General features: G+C 52.7%; 1 protein-coding gene and 1 long non-coding RNA gene across 29 annotated transcripts in view; one reads left to right on the top strand and one right to left on the bottom strand.

The window, feature by feature from the left end:
- Col13a1 (collagen, type XIII, alpha 1) overlaps positions 1–20,283 on the top strand; it is a 140,973-nt gene that overhangs the window by 86,022 nt on the left and 34,668 nt on the right. For 18 of the 27 annotated variants that reach the window (XM_011243342.2, XM_011243339.2, XM_011243333.2 and 15 more), the window contains 8 exons: positions 203–229; positions 3,041–3,106; positions 5,829–5,936; positions 7,471–7,497; positions 8,474–8,509; positions 16,873–16,917; positions 18,415–18,447; positions 19,165–19,191. In XM_011243342.2, coding sequence (XP_011241644.1) covers positions 203–229; positions 3,041–3,106; positions 5,829–5,936; positions 7,471–7,497; positions 8,474–8,509; positions 16,873–16,917; positions 18,415–18,447; positions 19,165–19,191 — 369 coding nt within the window. Of the gene's footprint in view, positions 1–202; positions 230–1,920; positions 1,978–3,040; positions 3,107–5,828; positions 5,937–7,470; positions 7,498–8,473; positions 8,510–16,872; positions 16,918–18,414; positions 18,448–19,164; positions 19,192–20,283 lie in introns of all 27 variants that reach the window. The other 9 variants (NM_001304757.1, XM_006513170.3, XM_030244858.1 and 6 more) reach the window with 3 other exon arrangements.
- Positions 19,054–20,283, bottom strand: part of Gm40674 — a 29,058-nt gene continuing 27,828 nt past the window's right edge. For both annotated transcript variants that reach the window (XR_871762.2, XR_871763.2), the window contains exon 3: positions 19,054–19,211. This is a non-coding gene — a long non-coding RNA (predicted gene, 40674). The remainder of the gene's footprint in view (positions 19,212–20,283) is intronic.

The following is a 20,283-nucleotide window of genomic DNA, read 5'->3' as shown; positions in this document are numbered from 1 at the left end:
CCATGGCACATCCTCTGGGCAGGCCCTAGGGAGTTCATCCTATTGCCTACTAGAGGCAAGGGAGGGGGGACCACTTCATCTGCCTCAGAGTGCTCAAGGCAGAGCAGTGGTATCATCCAGTGAGGAAATACATGGTACGATATGGGTATACAGATCCCCCTAATAAATGCCTAACACCGCTCCCCTTCTCTCTCCCCCCTAGGGTCAGTGTGGAGAGTACCCACACAGGGTAAGTGATACTTCAAGCCAAGGGTGTTCTATGGGCTATCCTGAAGCCCAGCCACTACCAGGGTTGGAGGATAGGAGAGTTGAGGGTCAGGGAGTTGGGGGAGGAACCTGCTACACTGTGTGTAAGGTGAAGTCTGCTCATCTGGAGATCATTGTGTCCATTTGCAAGGAGCTGGCCTCTTTTGGCCTTGTCTGCTGAACAAGTGTCCGAGAGTCACTTAAATGTGTGTGTGTTGCTTTGCCCTCTGTTGGTCGGGAGGGGTGCATGGGTCTGTGTGTTGCCTCTGCCCTGTGTGTGATGTGTATGTCATGGGGGGGGGGGGCAGTTCTGAACAAATAGGAGGAACTTCTGAGTTAGTCGTGGTTTCAGATGCCCCAGATCTCCAGGAGGTTTGGGGCAGTGTACATCTTGCCTGTTAGGAACACAGGAAGCCTGCCTCAAGGTTCACTTGTGCACTTGACAGCAGCGCTCTTGCTGGGGACAGAGAGGGACAGAGCCCTTCCCTGATTCCTTCCTGAAGCTTCAGTGAAACAACCTGAAGACCACATGTATCATGCTCAGGTCTGGGCAGCAAGTATGAAGAAGAGCATCTTAGGTGGCCCTTCCAGCTCTAGGGACCTCAGTATACCACACACACACAATCTGTTGTCCTGGCTGCCATTACAGCTGGGCAGGGTAGAGCTTAGGGGTGGAGCTCATCACAGACCACCACCAACCCTCACTCCACTCCACCCCTACCTCAACACAAACCAGGCTCACAATGTATTTGACTTTTCATGGTCTCTGGGATGGTGTGGCTACTATGCCCAGCCTCTGCCCAGCCTCTGAGAACACAGAAACCCATGCCAGTCCCTGACATCTGGGTCCTTGGATCAGAGAGAGGCTATGCTAGGTTTGGTGTATAAGAGGCCCAGACCAGCAGCCTCACAGGCAGAGCTGGTTTGTCAGTGGGGTATGCTTCAGGGCTGCAGGACTCTGCTATTCCCACCAGCCCGATCTGATACAGCACCAGAAAGCCAGCTGTGTTTATTTGAAATGATAGTCTCACAAGGTGGTTTTATTATCCAAAAGAAATACAGCATCCCCCACCCCTACGCTCACCCCCACCCCCATCCCCCACCCCTACGCTCACCCCCATCCCCCACCTCTACGCCCCACCCTACCCCCATCCCCCACCCCTACGCCCCACCCTACCCCCATCCCCACCAGCCCAGCACAGCGACAATACAACTGCTGGAGCTTCTGCAGTGTGCCACCCAGCCAGTAGAAATGCTCAGGTCGGGGAGAGAGGGATCTCTGCCCCTCAACTCTGCACGAGAGAACAGAGAAGGAGACAGTGATAGAAGGGTCCAGAAGCGGAGTCTGAGGACTGCATTCAGGCAGGGATGGAAGATTTAAATACCCAACCGGCAGGCAAGCTGATTTAGAAGACACTATGAGTAGCAGGTTACTTGTTTGGGTAGGCGGGAGGAGGGATAGGCGGAGTGGGGAGTGGGGAGGGGTGGGTAGGCAGAGGGGGGAGCATTGACTGGTCTCCAAAGAGCCTGGCTAATCCCTACCTCTTGTCTAGCAGGAAAGGAAAGGGCTAGACAATGAGTGGGAAGTCCCCTGTTATCAGGCAGGGTTACTAGGAGGGCCTGTGGGCTTTCTCTTGATCCATGTGACTCCGTCTCTGCTGCCTTCCAAACCAGGAGTACCCAGGCGGCATGCTAGCAGCTCTGCGCTCCAACCCGATAATGTCCCTAAAGGTTTGTCGGTTCTCGATGGGCTCCAGCCCCCTCTTGGCTGAGACGCTTCCTGGACACAGAGCTCAACATGGCACATCTCTGGGCCCCAGCGTGGGAGGACGGGGCTCTGCATGGCTCAGTGTGTGGCAGCTGTCCCTAGAGGGTGTAGCAGGAAGAACCTTAGGAGGGCCCCCAGATGGGCCCCTAATTCTCTGCTGAGTGTGTTCTCATCAGAGATGGATGGCAATCCTTAACATCCAACCCTCCCAAGGCCTCTGGTGAACTGAGGGGCCTTAAACACGGGTCTTTGTCTTCATATGGATTCTAACCTTCAAGATCTGCCTACCAGATGAGACAAGAAGCAGCAGAAATTACCCCAAATGAAAAGGCTGTTGTGATCGCAAGCTGCCTGTCCTCCCTAGAAGTGGTTGGCCATTCCCAAGGCATCTTTACTGAGTGTGCCAGCCCCAGAGTGAAGCCTCAGCAGCACTTTTGAGTGTGCCACACAAGCCGCACCCTCGGCCAACTCAGCCCCCGGGAGCCAGGCTTCGCCTCCCTTGACCATGGCCTCAGATTCGCTGACATCAGCCTTTTTTAGTCCCACCAAAAAGGAACCCACAGGGGACCACACGCCAGCCTGGCTCCACGCACCAATTTAGCTCATCCTGTGGCTCTCAAGGCTCAGCCCAGTAGCCGCTGTCCACCCAGCAGGCCCGGGTGGGGCAGTGCAGTGTTGGGTGGCATATCACATGGCCTGAGCAGACTGGCATGGCTTCCGCAGTGAGCTTGGCCAGGGAGAGCCCTGCTTCTGGAACTCACAGGGGCTGCTAACCAGTCTCCAGAGCTGAGGAAGGACACTTCTAAGAGAGCCTAAGGCGAGATCAGCATTGTGGTGTCTTGCCCCTTGAGCTGAGCCTCCGGGGTGGCCTTCCCCCAATCTATCCTACTGCCATGTTTACACTGACCGCTCCTCTTCTTCTTCTCTTCTCTCCACTTGGCCTTCTTGGTGACTTCCTGCATCATTCTGAATACCTGCGACCTCTGGCCTTTGCCCTCTGGCCTTCCAACTTCTATCTTTCCTCAGCTGTTGCCTCTACTCAATTCAGTGCGGCTGGCTCCACCCCCAGTCATTAAAAGGCGGACCTTTCAGGTAGATACCAATGGGGCTTCCCCATGGGCTTGGCACAATCTGGGGTCCCGACAGGCCAGCTGGGTTTTTCCATCATGCCAGAACCTGCTTCTAACAGTTACAGTAAGTTAGTAAATGTGGGCATACATAACACACAGGCCTCATCACAACATGACGCAACTATAGGCTTTCTGACACCCATTTTGCAGGCCAACTTGAAGTCTTTCAGTGGGTCATGAGTCAAGCGCCACCAGCTTTCTTGCACAGATGCAGAAATAAAGGCTCAGAAGGGTTCGGTATGTTGCCCGAGGCCACAGCCCATAAACAGAAGAGTAAGGACTTACACCCAGGTTCGCTGTCTGTTCCCACTGTGCCTCAGCTCTGTAAAATAAGAACAGGCACAGTGACTGTGATAAAATTGAGGCTCGAAGAATGATTTCCCCAAAGTTACAGGAGTAGCTAGAGCCGTGGACTTGAGAGCCAGGTCTCTGGTGTCTGCGCTCACACTCTCTGTTCAAGCGTAGACACACAGACTGCTAACTGACCACACATTAGGTGGGTGTGAGGAAGGAGGGTGTAGGTACAGCAGCTTGACCCACAACCAACAGGCCAACGCCTACTTTCCTATCTTCCTGCCTTGCTGCCTCCAAGGAGGGTTGGCCAGGAACAGGTCCCCAGGGACAACGCAGCTTTGTCTCTACCATCTGAAGTCACGTGAGGCCAGGGCCTGCCTGTCTTACTTGTTATCTGCCTTCTATGGCCCAGGTGTCCCCAGGGCCCAGGTTGCTGGGAGTGGCAGGGTCTTGAGCTACTTGCCTGGGGAGTCCCATAGCTCAGGAGCATGGATACTCATGTACCTGACTGAATAAAACCGAAAACTCACACCAACGAGCAGCTAAAAATAGAGTCACATGGTACACGTGCAGCCTATTAAGCATTCGACCCATTCCTGTGGGCTAAGGATCGCATTACCCACCAAATCCTCGAGAGCCTCTAAGGGCTCCGAGGGCTGCTCAGGAGGCTGCTAGCTGGCCAGGCCTGCTGACTGCTACTCATCCTGCTGCAGACAGACCCTGCTTTTAGGGAAGCTGAGGTGCTACTTCTAAACACGCCCTCTCCACACAGCTACTGTCTAGCCCTGCTTGCATCAGCCACTGTTTGTTGGACATTTATTGGTGAGACCTTGCTGTGAGAACTCTGCCTGATGGGTTGTAAGGGGTGGCTCAGTTGGTAAATTGCTTGTCAGACAAGCAGGAAGAGCCACGTTTGGATCCCTAGACACATGCTGGTAAATGAAGTCCTAGGATAGGGAAGACTGGGGAATCCCTGGGGAATTCTGGCCAAGCCACCTTGGCTTAACTGGTGATCTCCAGGTCCCATAGAGAGACCCTGTCTCAAAAGAAATGACAACAGCCCCTGAGGAAGGACACCCAAGACTGATGTCTGACACACACAAACATACACGTCACATACATACACACACATGTGTGCATACATACATACATATGTGCACATACATACACACAAGAACCATGCATGATCAATTGCACAAGCTGTATACCAGCTCCCTGTGGGCCATAGTTTTCATTTCCAGTTGGTAGAGGAAAACTCTATAGCAGTGGTTCTCAATGTTCCCAATGCTCCGATTACTTATTAATAAAGTTCCTCCTGTGATGGTGACCCCCCAACCATAAAATTATTTTCGTTGCTACTTCATAACTGTAATTTTGCTAAGATGAATTGTAACGTAAATGGCTGCTGTGCAGATAGTCTTAGGCGACTCCTATGAAAGGGTCATTTGATCCCAAAGGGATCCTGACCCACAGGTTGAGAACCACTGCCCTAGAGGGTCGGGACGTAGATCTGGCCACCACCTGTTGCCATGTCTGAGTCTGCCATGCCAGGATTTTCTGTACTGCCCTGATCTGGCTTCCAAAGCAGAGCCAGCAGGAGTCGACCTCATGCCTGCTACAGACTCTCTGAGGAGTAAGGGTTTCATACCACCAGCCATCACGGGACATGAGATGGCTTACCCATCTCCTAGTGATAACTCTGTATTGATTGTACACGTTATGCAAGATGGTCTCAGGTTAGCAGAAAGGGGAAGCTTGTGTAAGAGCTGACGTGCTTAGCAGATGGTGCTGGAGACCACTTCCAAAATGCAGGGAGTTGGCTGATGAGCCCTGTTCCAGTGAGCAGTAGGCCAAATGAAACTCAGTGGCCTTTGACCGAGGGTCTCATGATCCCCTGGAACAGATAATCAAAACCAGCAAACACTGAGTCAGGAAACAGGGACCCTGTGCTTCCATCCTGTCTGTAGCTGGGAGGCCTGGGGCTGAGGTGGGGGGTGGGGGATGATAGACTTGCTACATTAAGAGAGAGAGAGGCGGGGTGCAGACCACCTGGGCTGAGCTCTGGCACTGGGCTAGGCTAGGGGTGTGGCTTGTCTCTCACTCACTGACCATCTCTGCCACTGCTGCCAGGCCCCCTACCCTGGCGACCATGTCCCCTAGAAGCCCTCACAGCTCAGCCACTCAATGCCTTGGTCCTCTTCCTGCTGCCATTAGCCCCTGCATGCATTCACCGTCACTGTCACCACAGCATCGTCATCCGATCACCGCCCCACCACCCCCACCGCCTTTCCAAGCAGGTTCCACAGAGGCCTCAGCAGATGCATGGCACAGGGGGCAGTGTGACTGCTGCTCCCAGATCTTCTCTCTAATGCATATTTCTCCAACTTCAGGGGGAACAAAGTCAGACTGGCATCCAAGGCCCTCCAGGGCCACCGGGCCCCCCAGGACCAAGTGGCCCTCTGGGACACCCAGGACTGCCAGGGCCTATAGGGCCACCTGTAAGTATCCCTCCCTCTCTTCTTCAAGATTTGCTCTCTACACGTCTCCAGAACTCTCTAAACCTTGAATAGCATCCCAGTGACAGACTCATTTTGTCAAGGGCCTGAACACTGAGCAAGAAAAGCTATCAATGCCTGAGACTCTACCCACCTGTTGGCCATCCCACCTCTACCAGCAAACCTGCAGGGCTGTGTCAGTCATGGCCTCCGGGAGGCAGTCTAATAAGCTACCACCTTAAGTCACTGCAGAGTACTTGGGAGAACTCTCAAGGGACTTTGGCTGCTGTCCCGGGGCCCTGGTTTAGGAAAACGGGAATCAGGGCAATGGATTCTGGAAAGGTTCAAGGGGGCGTGGCCTCTGATGACTGTGTCTATCAAGGTAAATGCAGGATCCATGCTACTGGGCCACCTTTGAGGCAAACTGCCAAGTCAGTGGGGTCCTGCATTCTGGGACCTGAGGATTGGCAGCTACTGCTGGGGACAGGTGCCATAGACACCCTCTTCCAGTGACAGAGCAACCCTCAACTCATTCATTTTGCAAACTCTGGCCAAGACCATGTCCTCCACAGCCACAACAGCATAGAAATAGTTGTGCACGTAATGTCTCTGATAATTACTCAAGTTCATGTCCAGGTCCCTCAGCTGCTCTGACCTTTAGCCATCATGAAGGGTCCCTGTGAACTGGACGCCACCTCTGGCCACCGTAATCTCTGGTTCAGCCAGGGGGGGCTGTACTGTAGTGACAACCTGTGTTGCTCAAAACTGGCTACACTTAGTCCCCAAAGGGCTGATTTACAGAAATTTCCCTCACAAGACTCCAGGGGGAAGGTTAGTCTTGCCTCTATTAGTCGGTAAATGGGAAAGTAGAAAAACTGAAAGGAAATCAATTTAGAAAACCGAGCAAAACCAAGCTTTCAAAGTGCCAACTACTGCCCTCCGACCCAGTACTGGGCTCTCACTCCCTGCTTGGCAGTTAGCCGGGCTTTTGTTCGTTTGTTCGTTTGTTTCTTCTTAGTCTGTTTATATTTACACCAGTTAAGACAGACTAGTCCTAAGCTTCATGGTTTGCTCCATCCCATGCTTATTGCCCAGACCTCCGCTCAAGACCACAGTATCCCACTACCCCTGGCCTCTCCCTTGGCACCCGCAGGCCCCTGTGCCCACACCAGCTTACCATGGACAGCTGCTGAGGTTACCACCAAGGAGAGGGGCCCGTCGAGCTCTTCTCCAGGGGTTCGGAGCCTTGCTGGGTAAAGTCAGCTTTCCAGCAAGGGTCCTCAATTAGGAGGTACATGGGGAAAGCCACATTGCCAATTTAGCCCTAGGCCACTGACCTACTTTCCAGTGGGTGAGCACAGCAGAGTTGCCCACAGTACCCACATGGCTCCAATCAGGGATGTTAGCCTGTTGTCCCCATATGCCCTCCCCATGTTTCAGTGACTCTCCAGAGCATCCTGGAACTATGGGGGGGGGCTCTCTGCTCCAGCCTCCACTGTGAACATGACTAACCTCCCCCACTCACTTGCTTCCACAGGGTTTACCGGGGCCTCCTGGACCAAAGGTAAGTGCTTGCCTGAGTGGTGATGTCAGCTGAGCAGGGAGTTCAGAGGGACTGAAGCAGAGTGATAGATTAAAAGTGGTCCATTTCTAAAACACCATCTCCTCTGATGAACTGTTTTGGTCCTAATGGGACCTCGTTCTTGGTTACATTAGGTGTGCAGGCTGGCTGAGCAAGTGCCATGGTTGGCATAGGAAGTACAACCATACTGAGATATAGTGGTTCAGTGTTTGCCTAGGCTACATGAGGCCCTGGGTTTGAATCCCCAGCGTTTCGTAAAGTATGATGGTGTATACCCTATACTCAGAAAGTGGAGGCAAGAAGAGCAGAAGTTCAAGGTTACTTGTAGCTGTATAACAAGCCAGAGGGCCAGCCTGGGCTACACGAGACCCTGTCTTTAGTTGGGGAGGGGAGGAATCTAAGAAAGAAAAAGAAAAGAAGAAAGCACAATTTTGCCTGCCTGAGAGTTTGTGTTCTATCTGAAAACACAAGGCAGACAGAGGCCATGACATGGTCACAGTGTCCCCAAACTGTGAAATACAGAAAAAAAAAAAATCCAAAGTGATCTGATCTCTTGTGAAATTTTGCCTGGAAGCCCATGATGACAAAGACGCCCTCGCTTTGAAGTCAGAAACCCTAGAGACCAAAGGATGTAAAGCACTTTATAGACGCAGAGGCAGAGCTGGGGAGGGGCCTCAGAGAGGACTGTTTGCTAAAACCCAAACTGGATATTCTGGGTCTCTAACAAGCTGACCCCTTCCCTGCACTCTTCAGCCATCAGAACTACTGGGGACCTTGGATGGCTGGGGCGGGGGGGGGGGGTGGCAGGGGCTGTTGTTGCAGAAATAGCTGGGTCTAAGGGACCTCCAGGGAACGGGAGTGTCATGGGGAGGCAGAAGGTGGTATTGCATAGTAAAGAGAACCAGCTGGTCTAGCATGGAAAAACCATTTGGCTTTTCTTTTTCTTTTTTCCCCTCAGGGAGACCCAGGGATCCAGGGCTATCATGGCCGCAAGGTAAGCAGGAGGGGGAGGGGAAGGCACTACCTTTTCCTTGGGGATCCCAAGAGGAGCCTCATTACAGGGGTGCACACAGATCAGGGCTGAGTGGAGAATGGTGTATGTTCACCCCTGTGCCAGCCATGTGACTCTCCATGTTTGTTTATAAGGCTGTCTTAACACTCAGGAACAAATGGGAATTGATGAGACAGAGCTTTGGCAGGTTGGTGGCCCAATCCAATCTCAAGTAAAAAAGTTCTCTCTTACTGATCTGGGTGGCTGGGTCTGGTATCTGGACTGGGTGAGCCAGAATACTGGGCTCCCTCTACCACAAGCTCCATGCTAAAACCTGGAGGGGACAGAGACAGACCTAACCCTCCTTGCTTTTAGACAGTTCTCAGGCCAGACAGTCAAGCATTCCTGCACAGACTGCCTTACTGGCAAAAAACCAAAACAAAACAAAACGAAAACTGTTAAGTGCTACCACTACAAAGCTTGCTGAAGGCAGGGTAGAAAGATAGACCCCAAGTGGGAAGAGTTGAAGGAGCTTCCTGGGAGAAAACAGCCAAGAGCTCAACCATGTGACTAGGCCTGTGTATCAGCTAGCTAGTGCTGCATAACAAAGTATCTTTAATTAGCTGGCTTAAAAATCAAGATTATTTCTTATGTTCCTGTGGATTGGTGTAGCTTAGGGTTCTGCAGTTCTACCTGGGTTTACAGGAGTAGGGGGCTTATCATATGACAGCTAGAAGGCCAGTGATAGCCTATTCAGTCCTGTGGGTAGTGCTGGCTTGTGGGTTCTGCTCTCCAGGTGCCTTTCAGCATCCAGGAGGCTGGACGGGCTTCCCCACAGCCAGGTAGGCCCAGGACAGCCTTTGAGGTGGGCAGGTTCAAGTACAAGTGATTTGATATAAAAATCCAGTGTCCTCACGTAAGAACCTGCTGCTCAAATGGGTCACACAGCCAAGTTACCTGCATGGGAAGAGATCTGATTCTGACTGCTTGATTGAAGGGGTAGAAAAGCTTTGTGGACATTTTTGGTCAGTCTCTGTGGTCCTTCAGCAAATCCGGGAGGAAATAGCATTTTAGACAAGGAAACCATTTGAGCCAAGGCTGGGAAGTGGTCACTGTAATAACCGTAAGAGTGTAGTACTTTCAACGGCAGCTCGTGCTTACTGAATGCCAGGTGTGGGCCAAGCATTGTCCTGTAACACAGCCTGAACTGTTTCTAATCCTATAACCTCTGGGGCTGCTGAAATTTGCTTCCACTGAGCAAATGGGGAAACCGAGGCTCACCCAAGTCTCAGCTAGGAGAAGTCAGAACAAGAATTCAAGTCAGGTCTGGGTCCTTCTCACGGTACCAGTGTGATAAGGATCCTAGTCACTGGCTAGAAAGCTCCAGCACCTTTTAGAACCCTCCCGAATGGGAAATTCGGCAGGAAAGAAAGGTATGGGCGGGGGTGGGGTGGGGTTGGGGCAGGGGTCTTGGAAAGAGACTCACTCAGCCAGGAGCACACACCTCACTCTCTGGGTTCTGGTGGCTGCCATTGCTGTGGTGTTTTATGGGTGCCTGGTGGGGGAAAACGGTGAGACCTGAGAGATCTTTAATTAGTTCTGCATAAACTGAGAGAGAGGCTTGTGCTGTGTCAGGAAGTGGAAATTATAGCCCCCACGGTTGCTTCCATTCTCTCACCCGGTCTCACAAAATTTACTGCCTCCTGATGCAGTCGGTTTTCCCATTAGTAGTCAGATTGGCTTTCATGCTGTGAAGAGGCAGAGGCCATGGCAGAGGAGTCCCCAGGGTCACGGAGGTGCCCTTGGCTGGGACTGTGATGTGAAGGGTGACATCTGCCTCTGCTGCAAACCAGAAGTCCAGTACCTCAAAAAAACAGTCCAGGGAACTGTTGTCCTGTGGCTGGAGAGGGCCCAGCTGTAGACTAGGGTGTCCTGATACTGGACCCGTGCGCATCACCATCCTATCGTCCTCAGTGTGAGCAGGTGATAGCAAGGTTCATTCAATCCAGGCATCCCTGCATTTACAGAGGATCAGTGCAGGACCACTGAGGATAAAACGGCCCCTAGGGAGGAGGAGGCAGGTGGGCTCAAGCAGAGTATTCTGCCTGTCAGGAGAACAGGACTCCAATGTGGCCCTCCTGAAAGAGCAGTTCTAACTCTATCAGTGACTTCCTAAGGCCAGGAGCCAGAGAGAGAGAGAGAGCCGGAGGCCTGGAGCTACTGGCCTAGGCTGGTCTACAGGAGTTGAGGTTGCAATCCCTTCTTGCTCAGGGAAGCCATGGCTTCCTGGGCACAGAATGACCACATGCATCCCCTGAAGGCCGTTTAGAGCTTTGTGAGCCGTAGTGCCTTGGCACCTCAGGCCCCATCTTTTCATCCTACATCTAGGACAGTCAGAGCCTCCTCTACTATAGAACTCAGGGGCAGCCCACTCAGCCCATCCCTCCTGCTGAGCCCCTTACCCCTCCTCTCTTTGCTAGGCTACGCCTCTCTTTGCTAGGCCACGCCTCTCTGCCCCTCTCCAGAAGTCTCTTCTCATAGTTTCTAATAGCCAAGGCCATAGCCTCCCCTTCTACCTCTCAGGGCCTTCACCCCTCCCAACAACCTCCCTGGTAGCTTCAGTACCCCACATCTATGCCTCTCCCCCTCTTCCCCTCGTCCTATCACCGACCCCTCAGTGCACCCTAGCCCACTAGCAGAGGGGTCCCCCAAAAGGGGACAGACACATGCTTCCTTCACAGTCCTGACGTCAGACGCTTGTCACTCATTTACCCAAAGTCAAGCGAGCACAGCCATGCTTCATGTCTTAGTTTAGCCAGCATGCAATGGTACCCGTCTCACTCCATCCTTAATGCAACCAGGGCAGAGAGACCATTAGCACTTCACCTAAAGTTGCACAGATGGTGAGGGAGGTCTCATCAACCTGTATTAATTTGGAGGAGGAATGGACATGGGTGCATGTTTCCCACCCACCCCGGGTGGAAGGGGGGACGACCAGTGATGGTCACACTGAGGTGAGACAGCTATGTAGCCGCCCCATCGTGGTCACAGTAAAAGGTGGAGGGGGCAGGCATCCTCAGTGTAGCAGGTGGACCTGCCACATGAGCTTCTCTTGCTCTGTCTCCCGGGCGTGGCACACGAGGTGGAGTTTAATTTCTCAGCCTATGAAGTCCGAGAAGGAGACACTCCCTCCATCACCCCCACTCGCTGGATCTAGTGTCCACTTAGCCAGGCCAGCCAGTCGTCTGGCTTGTCTATTGGCTCCTCGAGCTCAAAACCCAGGGTGGTTAGCACCTTTGTGCATCCCGAACACCTGCCCAGGGACCAACCCTCCTGCCTAGACTTTCCATGTATTTATATACCTGTGTGGTACCTGCTTAACCCAGGTTTATGGCGAACATCTACCTTAACTATACTGTACAATGCAAAACATTGTCTCAAACACCACAAATCACAACTTTGGGTCTCCTTCAGTTCATTGTGGGTGGACAAACCTGATGGGAGGGAGAATCCTAGTGCACCAGAGTTAGTATCTGCAGAGGTTTTTTTGTTTTTGTAGAGGACCACAACCTATGACACACATTCTGAAGGAGCCAGAGTTTTGTGGAATGAGGAGCAACATTGTTTTGTTTTGTTTACGATGTTCAGTTTCCTTTAATGACCCCCATCTCCCTTGAAGGGCAGGTGCAGGCAGCTAGGCTACTTGCAAGATGAGTTCACTCAAAGGTCTTGCCTTGATTGACAGTTTTGCCCACGTGCTGGAAGGCCCCCCTCCCAGGAAAAGTACTCTCGAACCAGGATCCAGTTTCTGCTGTGTATACGACTCATAGTCCATGAACCTCCTACAAGCCGGAACAGGGTACCAGACAACTCCACAGGCATCCCCTTAGGCCCCGCCCCCTTTTCTGAGCCCAGGCTTACCTTAAACACGTTTGGTAGTTGAGGATGGCTTTGAACAGCTGCTCCTTCTGACTTCCCAAGTGCTGGGATTAGAGCGGTGCACCCCCACACCCAGGTTATGTGGTGCCAGGGGTTGAACCTAGCATTGTATTGTCTTCTGGTCAAGTCCCCCTCAGAAAGGTTTTTTGTGTTTTGTTTTTTTCTAGCAAAGTGTGGATCTCAAGTTTGTCTCCCCTAGCCCAGAGTTGGGAGGTGGTTACACCTGCTCTGTCTGACTCCAAAGCCTTGCAGGTCAGAGAATGTAGGTGCACAGGTAACTCATTTAGATGAATTGAGAGCATACTTTGCCCAGTGGAGTGGCCCTCGATAGCTGAGCAGGTGCTTGCTTCTAAAACAGCCTATCTCGGACCTTAGCTACTCCTGACAGATCCCTGTGACCCCCTGGCTCACAGAGGGTCCAAGTGACCCAACTTCCCTGTGTCATTTCCAAGCAACAGGAGGCACTCAGGATTTTCTGTCGATGTTGGGAAGTCCCAGTGAGGACATTCAGACCCCTGAAAAGGATGCAGATAAGACCAGGGAGACAAGAGCCCCAGATCTGTGGCCTGGGGGGTGGGGGGAAGGACTGGCCCGACCCCAGCCCCCACCCCGTGACCTCTGGGCTCTGCTCTGCCCTCCAGAGACCACAGACTAATGAGAACTGACTTCTTCCTTGAGCCTGAGTACATATCAACAGATCTCAAATTTCGATTACAAGCCAGCCGTCCTTCCAAAGCCCCAAGCCTTCAGTGGGGCACCGGACCCAGGAATTCCCTGGATCACTTCCTGCCAGCCCTAATTACCGGAGGACCTAGGATTTCCAGGGTTCCGGTCCTTGCTTCTGGGCAGGGAAGCAGGAACTCACTCTCCTTTTTCCAGGAAGGACAGACCAAGAGCTCTTGCCTGGGACAAAATGTTGTGTCTCCTATCCTTGTCCCTCTAGCTCCCCCAACCCAGAGTAGAACTTCCCAGCCCTCTCAGACACTCTGCCAGGCAATCTCCCACCCCCTGCAGAGAACAAAGATGGTGTTTCACTGACCCCTTGTAGTAGAGCCCTGGCCTCAAGTCAGGGAAACCCATTCATCTCCACAGCCTGCCGGGGGCCCTTTACTTGGCTGCGGAGCTGACATGGAAGCCCCACCCCTACTCCTTCCAGACAGACCTCTTGCCAAGTCCCTGTGCAGCTTGTTCAACAAACAGTAAATCACCAATTAGGAGGCCACACCTACCGGCCAAGCTTGTGCCATCCTGTCATCTCTAGAAAGGCTGAGTCCTCCCACTAAGAAACTTCAAAGGACACGGGACCTGTTGATATTGGGAGTAGGGACACATGAAGGGGCTCTAGGAGCTGGGACAGGCCTTCAAGTTCATTTAGTACAGCCCCTTCCACCCATTTGTCTCCTGAGCCACAGTGACAGCAGTGTCCCCCCTCCTCCCACCCCCTCCCCACCACAGAAGGTTTCTGTTCATTGTTTCTTGTCACTTGTGTTAAAGAGCCAGTATCTTCCCCAAAGGTGTCTGACTGCCTGGGAGTCACGTCTTGTGCCCTCATATGCTGGACAGAGGGGCTATGACCCTTTGGGATACTTGGAGCACCCACTTGCCCAGCCACAAGGTGGTCCAGAGGAGCTGTGGAGAGCCCTTCCCCTCACCTGAGCCTCTAGTATCCCCACTGGGAAGGCAGAGGCAGACAGGGATCAGAGCCACTCTGGTACGCTTGGATAGGTGAGAGATCCAAGCCACAAAGCAAAGCATGGTACCCAGCCATCAGGCCAAACTGAGCACAGGTCCACCTGCGCCTTTGGAACTGAAAACCTAGAGAGGGCAATAGAAGGGAAGGCCCTAGATCTCACAGAGGCACACCACAGCTTCCATGTGTTGCCTTCCTTCATTCATGGCCACACCAGCCCCTGTTCCAACTTCTGAGATAGTGTCTTGGGTCCTGAAGGGTACCTCACCTCCATCCACAAAGCAGTGCTCTCTGGTCTATCCAGAGGTCAAGGCAGGGCAAGCCCCTAGGCTGGAACTGAGTAGTGAGGCTAATGAGAGTGGAGAGAGCCTTGGTGTGGGGTCAGCCAGGCGCCCCTGCTTCCTACCCAGCAAAAGGCCAGGAGGGCAGCAAGCCCTGAGGCCCTGAGGCCAAGATCAACCGAGGGGGATGGGGGCAGGAGTAGGGGAGATCGGCCATCCTATGGAGGACTCCTCCTAGGCTTCTGTGTTTCACCTAAGGCTAAGACTCCCCAAAGAGAGCCCTTTATCTGGAACTATGGGCCGAGCATCTCCACTCCAGTTCTGGCTCGTCTGCCTCCCGAGAACCATGCAGGGGGCGGGGGGAGGACCAGGGGGTACAGAATAGATCTAGGCTGAGCTCACTCTGCAGCACGGACTCAGAGAGGAAAACAGTCACCCTGACACCTAGCCCGGCTCCACACGGGGGAGATAGAAGGGAGTTCAGAGACCTTGCAGAAAGCTAAGGAACCAACAAAAACCAGAAGGGAAGAGAGACAAACCGAAGCCTCTGAATAGCCAGGACCTCCCAAGGTAACTTCCTTCCAGCATCCCTGCACATACCAGGGGACCCTGTCTAGGGACTTCTAGCTGGGTCAGCATTGTGGAGTCCAGGGGACTGTTATCAGGGGACCTGCTCCTCTAGAGATGCGTGCCACCTAGGACCCTGAGGGGACTTTTTTAACACCACTGTGGCCAAGATGGCGAAGTTCAGAGTAGGTCCTCCTGCGCCCTCTGCTGGCCACAGAGCAGACCTGCCTGTGCTGGCTGGACCCCTCAGACACCCTGAGCCGGCCAGGGTGGAAGAGGATATATTTGGTGTCTGGACATAACGATGAGGCCTTCTGTAGAACTCAAGCACTTGGCTCTAGGAGGGTGAGCGTGCAATGTCTGTCAGAGACAGGTGTGAGTGTGTCTACAGATGCTGAGTGCAAAGTGGCTAAGGCAGGAGGATCACGATCCTGTCTGGGCTACAGAGTGAGCCTGCATGGCTTAGTGAGACCCTGTCTCAGAATTAAAAGTCTAACTCAAGAGTAAAACAATTGCCTAGCATGCATGAAGGCCTGGGTTCCATCACTAGGGGTTCAGGATACAAAGTGGTCTCTGCTGGGTGGGGGATCCAGCACCGGGACATGGGGACAGTAAAGCGGCTCATGGAGGTATAACTATGGCTTTGCACTGAGGAAGAGCAGAGAGCCATGAAGTAGCTGGCATGTTTAAGAACACAGTGGTTTATCTGCACCCAGGACCTAGGATGGAGGCAGACTTCAGAGCCCAGCATCCCTGAGTCTTTTATCTATGGGCAGCAGAGACTGAAGTTGGGAGCCTCATTATCTCGCCAATGTGCTGGGAGACGAGACACGGAGACTCCAGTGGGGAGGGCCAAGCATGGAGGAAGAGGGTGGGAGTCGCTCCAGCCTTTGTCTGGAGAAGGGAGGGCAGAGCGGTCCTCTGAGATAGCAGGGAAGAGTCTGGGCAGACGGAGCATACAGGTCAGGAGGGAGTCGGTGAGTCTGGGCTCTGGATTTACCGTCCACAGCATCATCTTCAGCACAGCTGAGGCAAATGACTGCAGGCTGGCAGGACACAGCTGCATCTCTATACTGGGGTGCCATGTGGGGTTTGATGCATGCGGCAAGGCAACTGGAATCTAGCCTTGACTCACTTTCTCTTTGTCCCTGTTTGTCTCCTGTGACGATGGTATGACTACCTTCCCGGTGCCCCTTCCTCCTGTAGATCTAGGATCATGATGGGAGAAGGAAGACATTGAAAGTTAAGAGGGACAGAGTCGAGAGGCAGAGCCCTGCCCACAAATCCCAGAAAAGCCAGTGTGCTGCTGTGTCTGGCCAGGCAGGATCAGAAAGAAAAATGCACAGCTCACCGCCCAGGGAGCCTGGGAATAACAGGCCCCTGGATAAAAGTAGAGAGAAGCAGCTCATGTCTGGCCCAAGCCACTAGGTGCCATGTTAGCAGACCTGCTGCGGCTAACAGGTGAGAGGAGAGAGAGGTCTGTAGTAATAGGTAGGTAGCCACATGGCTGCTTGCCACAGCCCGACTCAAAACCCAGCACAGTGGAGGTAGGAGGGTTAGTTCAAGGCCATCCTTAGCTGTGTATGTAGTACAAAGCCATCTCCTTGACTAGGTTCTAACTCCACTGGTATGTGCATGCGTGCGTGCGCATGTGTGTGTGTACTTGTTATTTTAACCCACCCCACCCCCTCTCTCTTTGTCTCTGTTCCTTTCTGTTCTACACCTATGACCTAGGACTTACTGCAAGATGGTGTCATGGAACTGAGGGGAGCGGCTCACGTCGCCGCTACCATGGCAGAGTCCTCAGAACTCATAGCAGGTTGATGCTCAAGCTCAGGCTATAACGAGTCTGGTTCTTTTCTCATGGTTTCTCTCGTTTCATTTTCCAGGGAGAGCGGGGCATGCCAGGAATGCCAGGCAAGCACGGAGCCAAGGTACCCATGCCTCCCCTGTGCCTGGTCCTCTCCCAAGCCCCGGGAATCTTAGTTCCTTCTTGGGTCCCTAACAGGAACATGGGGCTCACACTTCCTCCTTCAGCCACCCCCTACCTTCCCATATCTGTCCGTCCTTCCTGACATGAGAGGGTGGGGTAGTGAGATGTGGCTCCCAATGATTGTATCCTGGCCTTTCTGGATCTTTCTGGATCATAAAATCCTTCTCGGCTATCAGCTCTAGTGTGATCATCAAACCCAAAGAAAATGCAAGAACCCTAAGAGTCCCCACTAGGGCTTTTCTAAGTGATGCTTTGAATAACATTTTTACCTTGAAGTCGATGTCCTGAAAGGGGGATGGAAATGAATTTCATACACCAGATATAGGGGGTGCACACATGTAATCCCAGCACTTGGGAGGTGGAGGTAGAAGGATCAGGAGTTCAAGGCCATCCTGGAATAGATATCCAGTTCAAGGCCAGCCTGTGTTACATGAGATCCCATCTTTAAAAAAAGGGAGGAGGTGCAAAGAGCTTACAGTGCAACAGTGCAAGCGTGAGAACCTGAGTTCGAATCCCCAGTATCCACATACATGAGAGATGGTGCATGCTTATAATCCCAGCACTGGGAATTAAAAACAGGAGGCTCCTACGGGCTTGCTGTAGAGCCAGTCTGGACAATCAGTGAGTCCTGGAATCAGTGAAAGACCCCTGACTCAAGAACTAAGGTAGAAAGCAATGGAGGATGAACCTGACCTTGACCAATGGCCTCTCCATTTGTACACATGTGCAACTCGTGTGCATACACACATATACCACAGACAAGAAAAGAAGGGGTGGGTTTACTCCCAGTTCATGAGGGCAGGTCTAGAGAGCCCTGGTGGGCGTAACCCCTCCTATACACAGAGGTGCACTACGCTTTGGTGAAACCAACCCCTTCCTACAGTGTTGCCTGCTAATCCCCATCCTTTGACCTCAGGGACTGTCTTAGAGTTTTATTGCTGTGAAGAGACACCATGACCAAGGCAGCTCTCAACATTTAATTGGGACTGGCTTAGGGGTGCAGTCCATTATCATCATGGCGGGAAGCATGGTGGCATGCAGGTAGACAGGGTACTGGAGGAGGAGCTAAAAGTTCTACATCTTGATCTGAATCAGCCAGGAGGAGACTGTCTTCTACAGGCAGACAGGAAGAGGGTCTTGATCATCACACTGGCTAGACATGTGCATGCACACGTGCCTGTATGTGTGTATATGAGTGAAATCTCAAAGCCCTGCCTCCACAGTGACATACTTCCTCTAACAAGGACACACCTCCTCCAATAAGGCCACACCTCCTAATAGTGCCACTCAGCATGTCACATTCTCCCATACTCTGGGGAGGTGCCAGCTATCAGTCAGCAGAAGTGAGTGGACCTTAAGGCCAGGCAGAGCTGGGCTGGCTCGGCCAGCTGACTCTGACCTCAGAGACCTTCATGCCTTTTTAAATTTTCTCTACCAGGGGGTTCCTGGGATTGCCGTGGCTGGGATGAAGGTAGGTAAACCCTGTCACTGTGTCAAGATACCACAAAGCAGGGGTTCGGGCTCAGCAGCATCGTAGCTGGATCCAGGAGAGGTCAGATGTTTCAGCCAGGTCTCCAGACTCCACTCAGGGTCTCTTTAGTCTGCCACTGAGAGAAGCCAGCTCTGTCCCATACTCCAGAGCGAGCCGCCGTGGGCTTCCAAAGACTCTAAGAGCCAGCATCTTTTCCCTGAACCCCTTACCAAGGCAGGGGTTGTATCCTGGCAAGACAGATTCCCAGTGTTGATCTTTTAGCAGCTCTTCCCACCAGGAGGACCACCCCTGAGATGCTCCAAACCTTCCCATCCTTTGAGGGCAGTGTTTCTCAACTTGTGAGTTGTGACCCCCCTTGGGGGGGAAGGGTCAAGCAACCCTTTCACAGGGGTTGCCTGAGAGCCTCAGAAAACACAGATATTTACATTACAACTCATCACACTAGCAAAACTGCAGTTATGAAGTAGCAATGAAACTCATTTTACAGTTGGGGAGTTGGTCCAACATGCAGAACTGTATTAAAAGATCGTGACATTAGGAAGGTTGGAAACCACTGGTCTGGAGGGGAGGGGATGAGACCCTCCAGAGCCTCTGCCCTGGGGTGTCCCCTAAGCAGAGGAAGTGGCCCTCCTGGAAAGCAGAGGGCCCTTGGTTCTGCTTTGTCTTTTCTTCACTGCCGCCTTCTTTCCCACACAGGGTGAGCCAGGGACGCCAGGAACCAAGGTACTGGTGGAAAGGGAACCCTGTGGGGGCCATAGAGAAATGAGATTGGCTTGGGGTGAGGCTGACGGGGGTCACCATTTTGTTTCCGTCCCCCTCCCCCGGGGCCAGCTGTGCATGCGTGTGTGCGTTCATGCGTGTGTGCCGGCATACGCCCGTGTATGTTGGGGGAGCTTGCTAAGCCCTTTCATCAGAAGCACACTGCAAAGACTTGCCTCGTCCCTGGTCTTGCCTGTATGCATGGCAGCTGTGGGAGACAGGAGGGGGTGGGCAGGACACAGCCCCCTGCACTTACTTACAAGTGTCTCTTCTTATCTACAACAATAAAGGATGTAGTATATCAGAAATGTCAAACAAACTTGGAAAATTCTTCCATGGAGCCAGGGCAGCTAACACAGGCCTAGCATCTTGCCTGCTTAGTGGAGAATCGAGTCAAGCCTGTTGGAGTTAGCAAGACCTTTTTCTTCACAGGAACGGTGTAAGAGGGCAGGACATACAGCTCAGTGGTAGTGTACTTTCCTGGTATGCAGGAGGCCCTAAGTTCAATCCCCGGTACACAGATTTCTTTGATGCAAGCCTTGGGGGTTAGGGGGAAAGGGATTTGCTACGTGGGCACTGGGAAATCCTTATGATGCCATATAGTATGTATAGTAGCTGTACTATAATGCTTCTGTTTAAAAGGAGCCTTAGAACTGTTATCTGGGAACTCTGGCCTCTGATTGCACCTCATCCTCCCCTCCCTGCCCCATCTCTCTTTCGGGGCTTTCTCCTCTTATCTCTGAGAGAGAGGCAGGGGAGCCAGGGCTACCAGTGTGCTGGGAAAGAAGAGAAGCGAGAACAGAACAGTCCCCCAGGATGCCTTGGGGGACACTGGCCCCCCGGGGCTCTGCCATGTGGTATGGATCAACAAACCTGGGGGGACACACCCCTCCAGAAGTCTTTGGCTCTCAGGGACAGGCCAGGGGACAAGGATCCCTCAGCATCTTTGTTACCAAGCTTCTCTGTAGATAGGAATGTCAGGCTAAAGCCCACCCCAGGTGCAGCCATTTCCCCATCCGGACTACTTACCAGGCACCTGCCTGGCTCTCTCTGCCT

The sequence above is a fragment of the Mus musculus genome, chromosome 10 (assembly GCF_000001635.26).
Source record: "Mus musculus strain C57BL/6J chromosome 10, GRCm38.p6 C57BL/6J".
NCBI lineage: Eukaryota > Metazoa > Chordata > Mammalia > Rodentia > Muridae > Mus > Mus musculus.
This window is presented reverse-complemented; position numbering and strand designations above follow the sequence as displayed.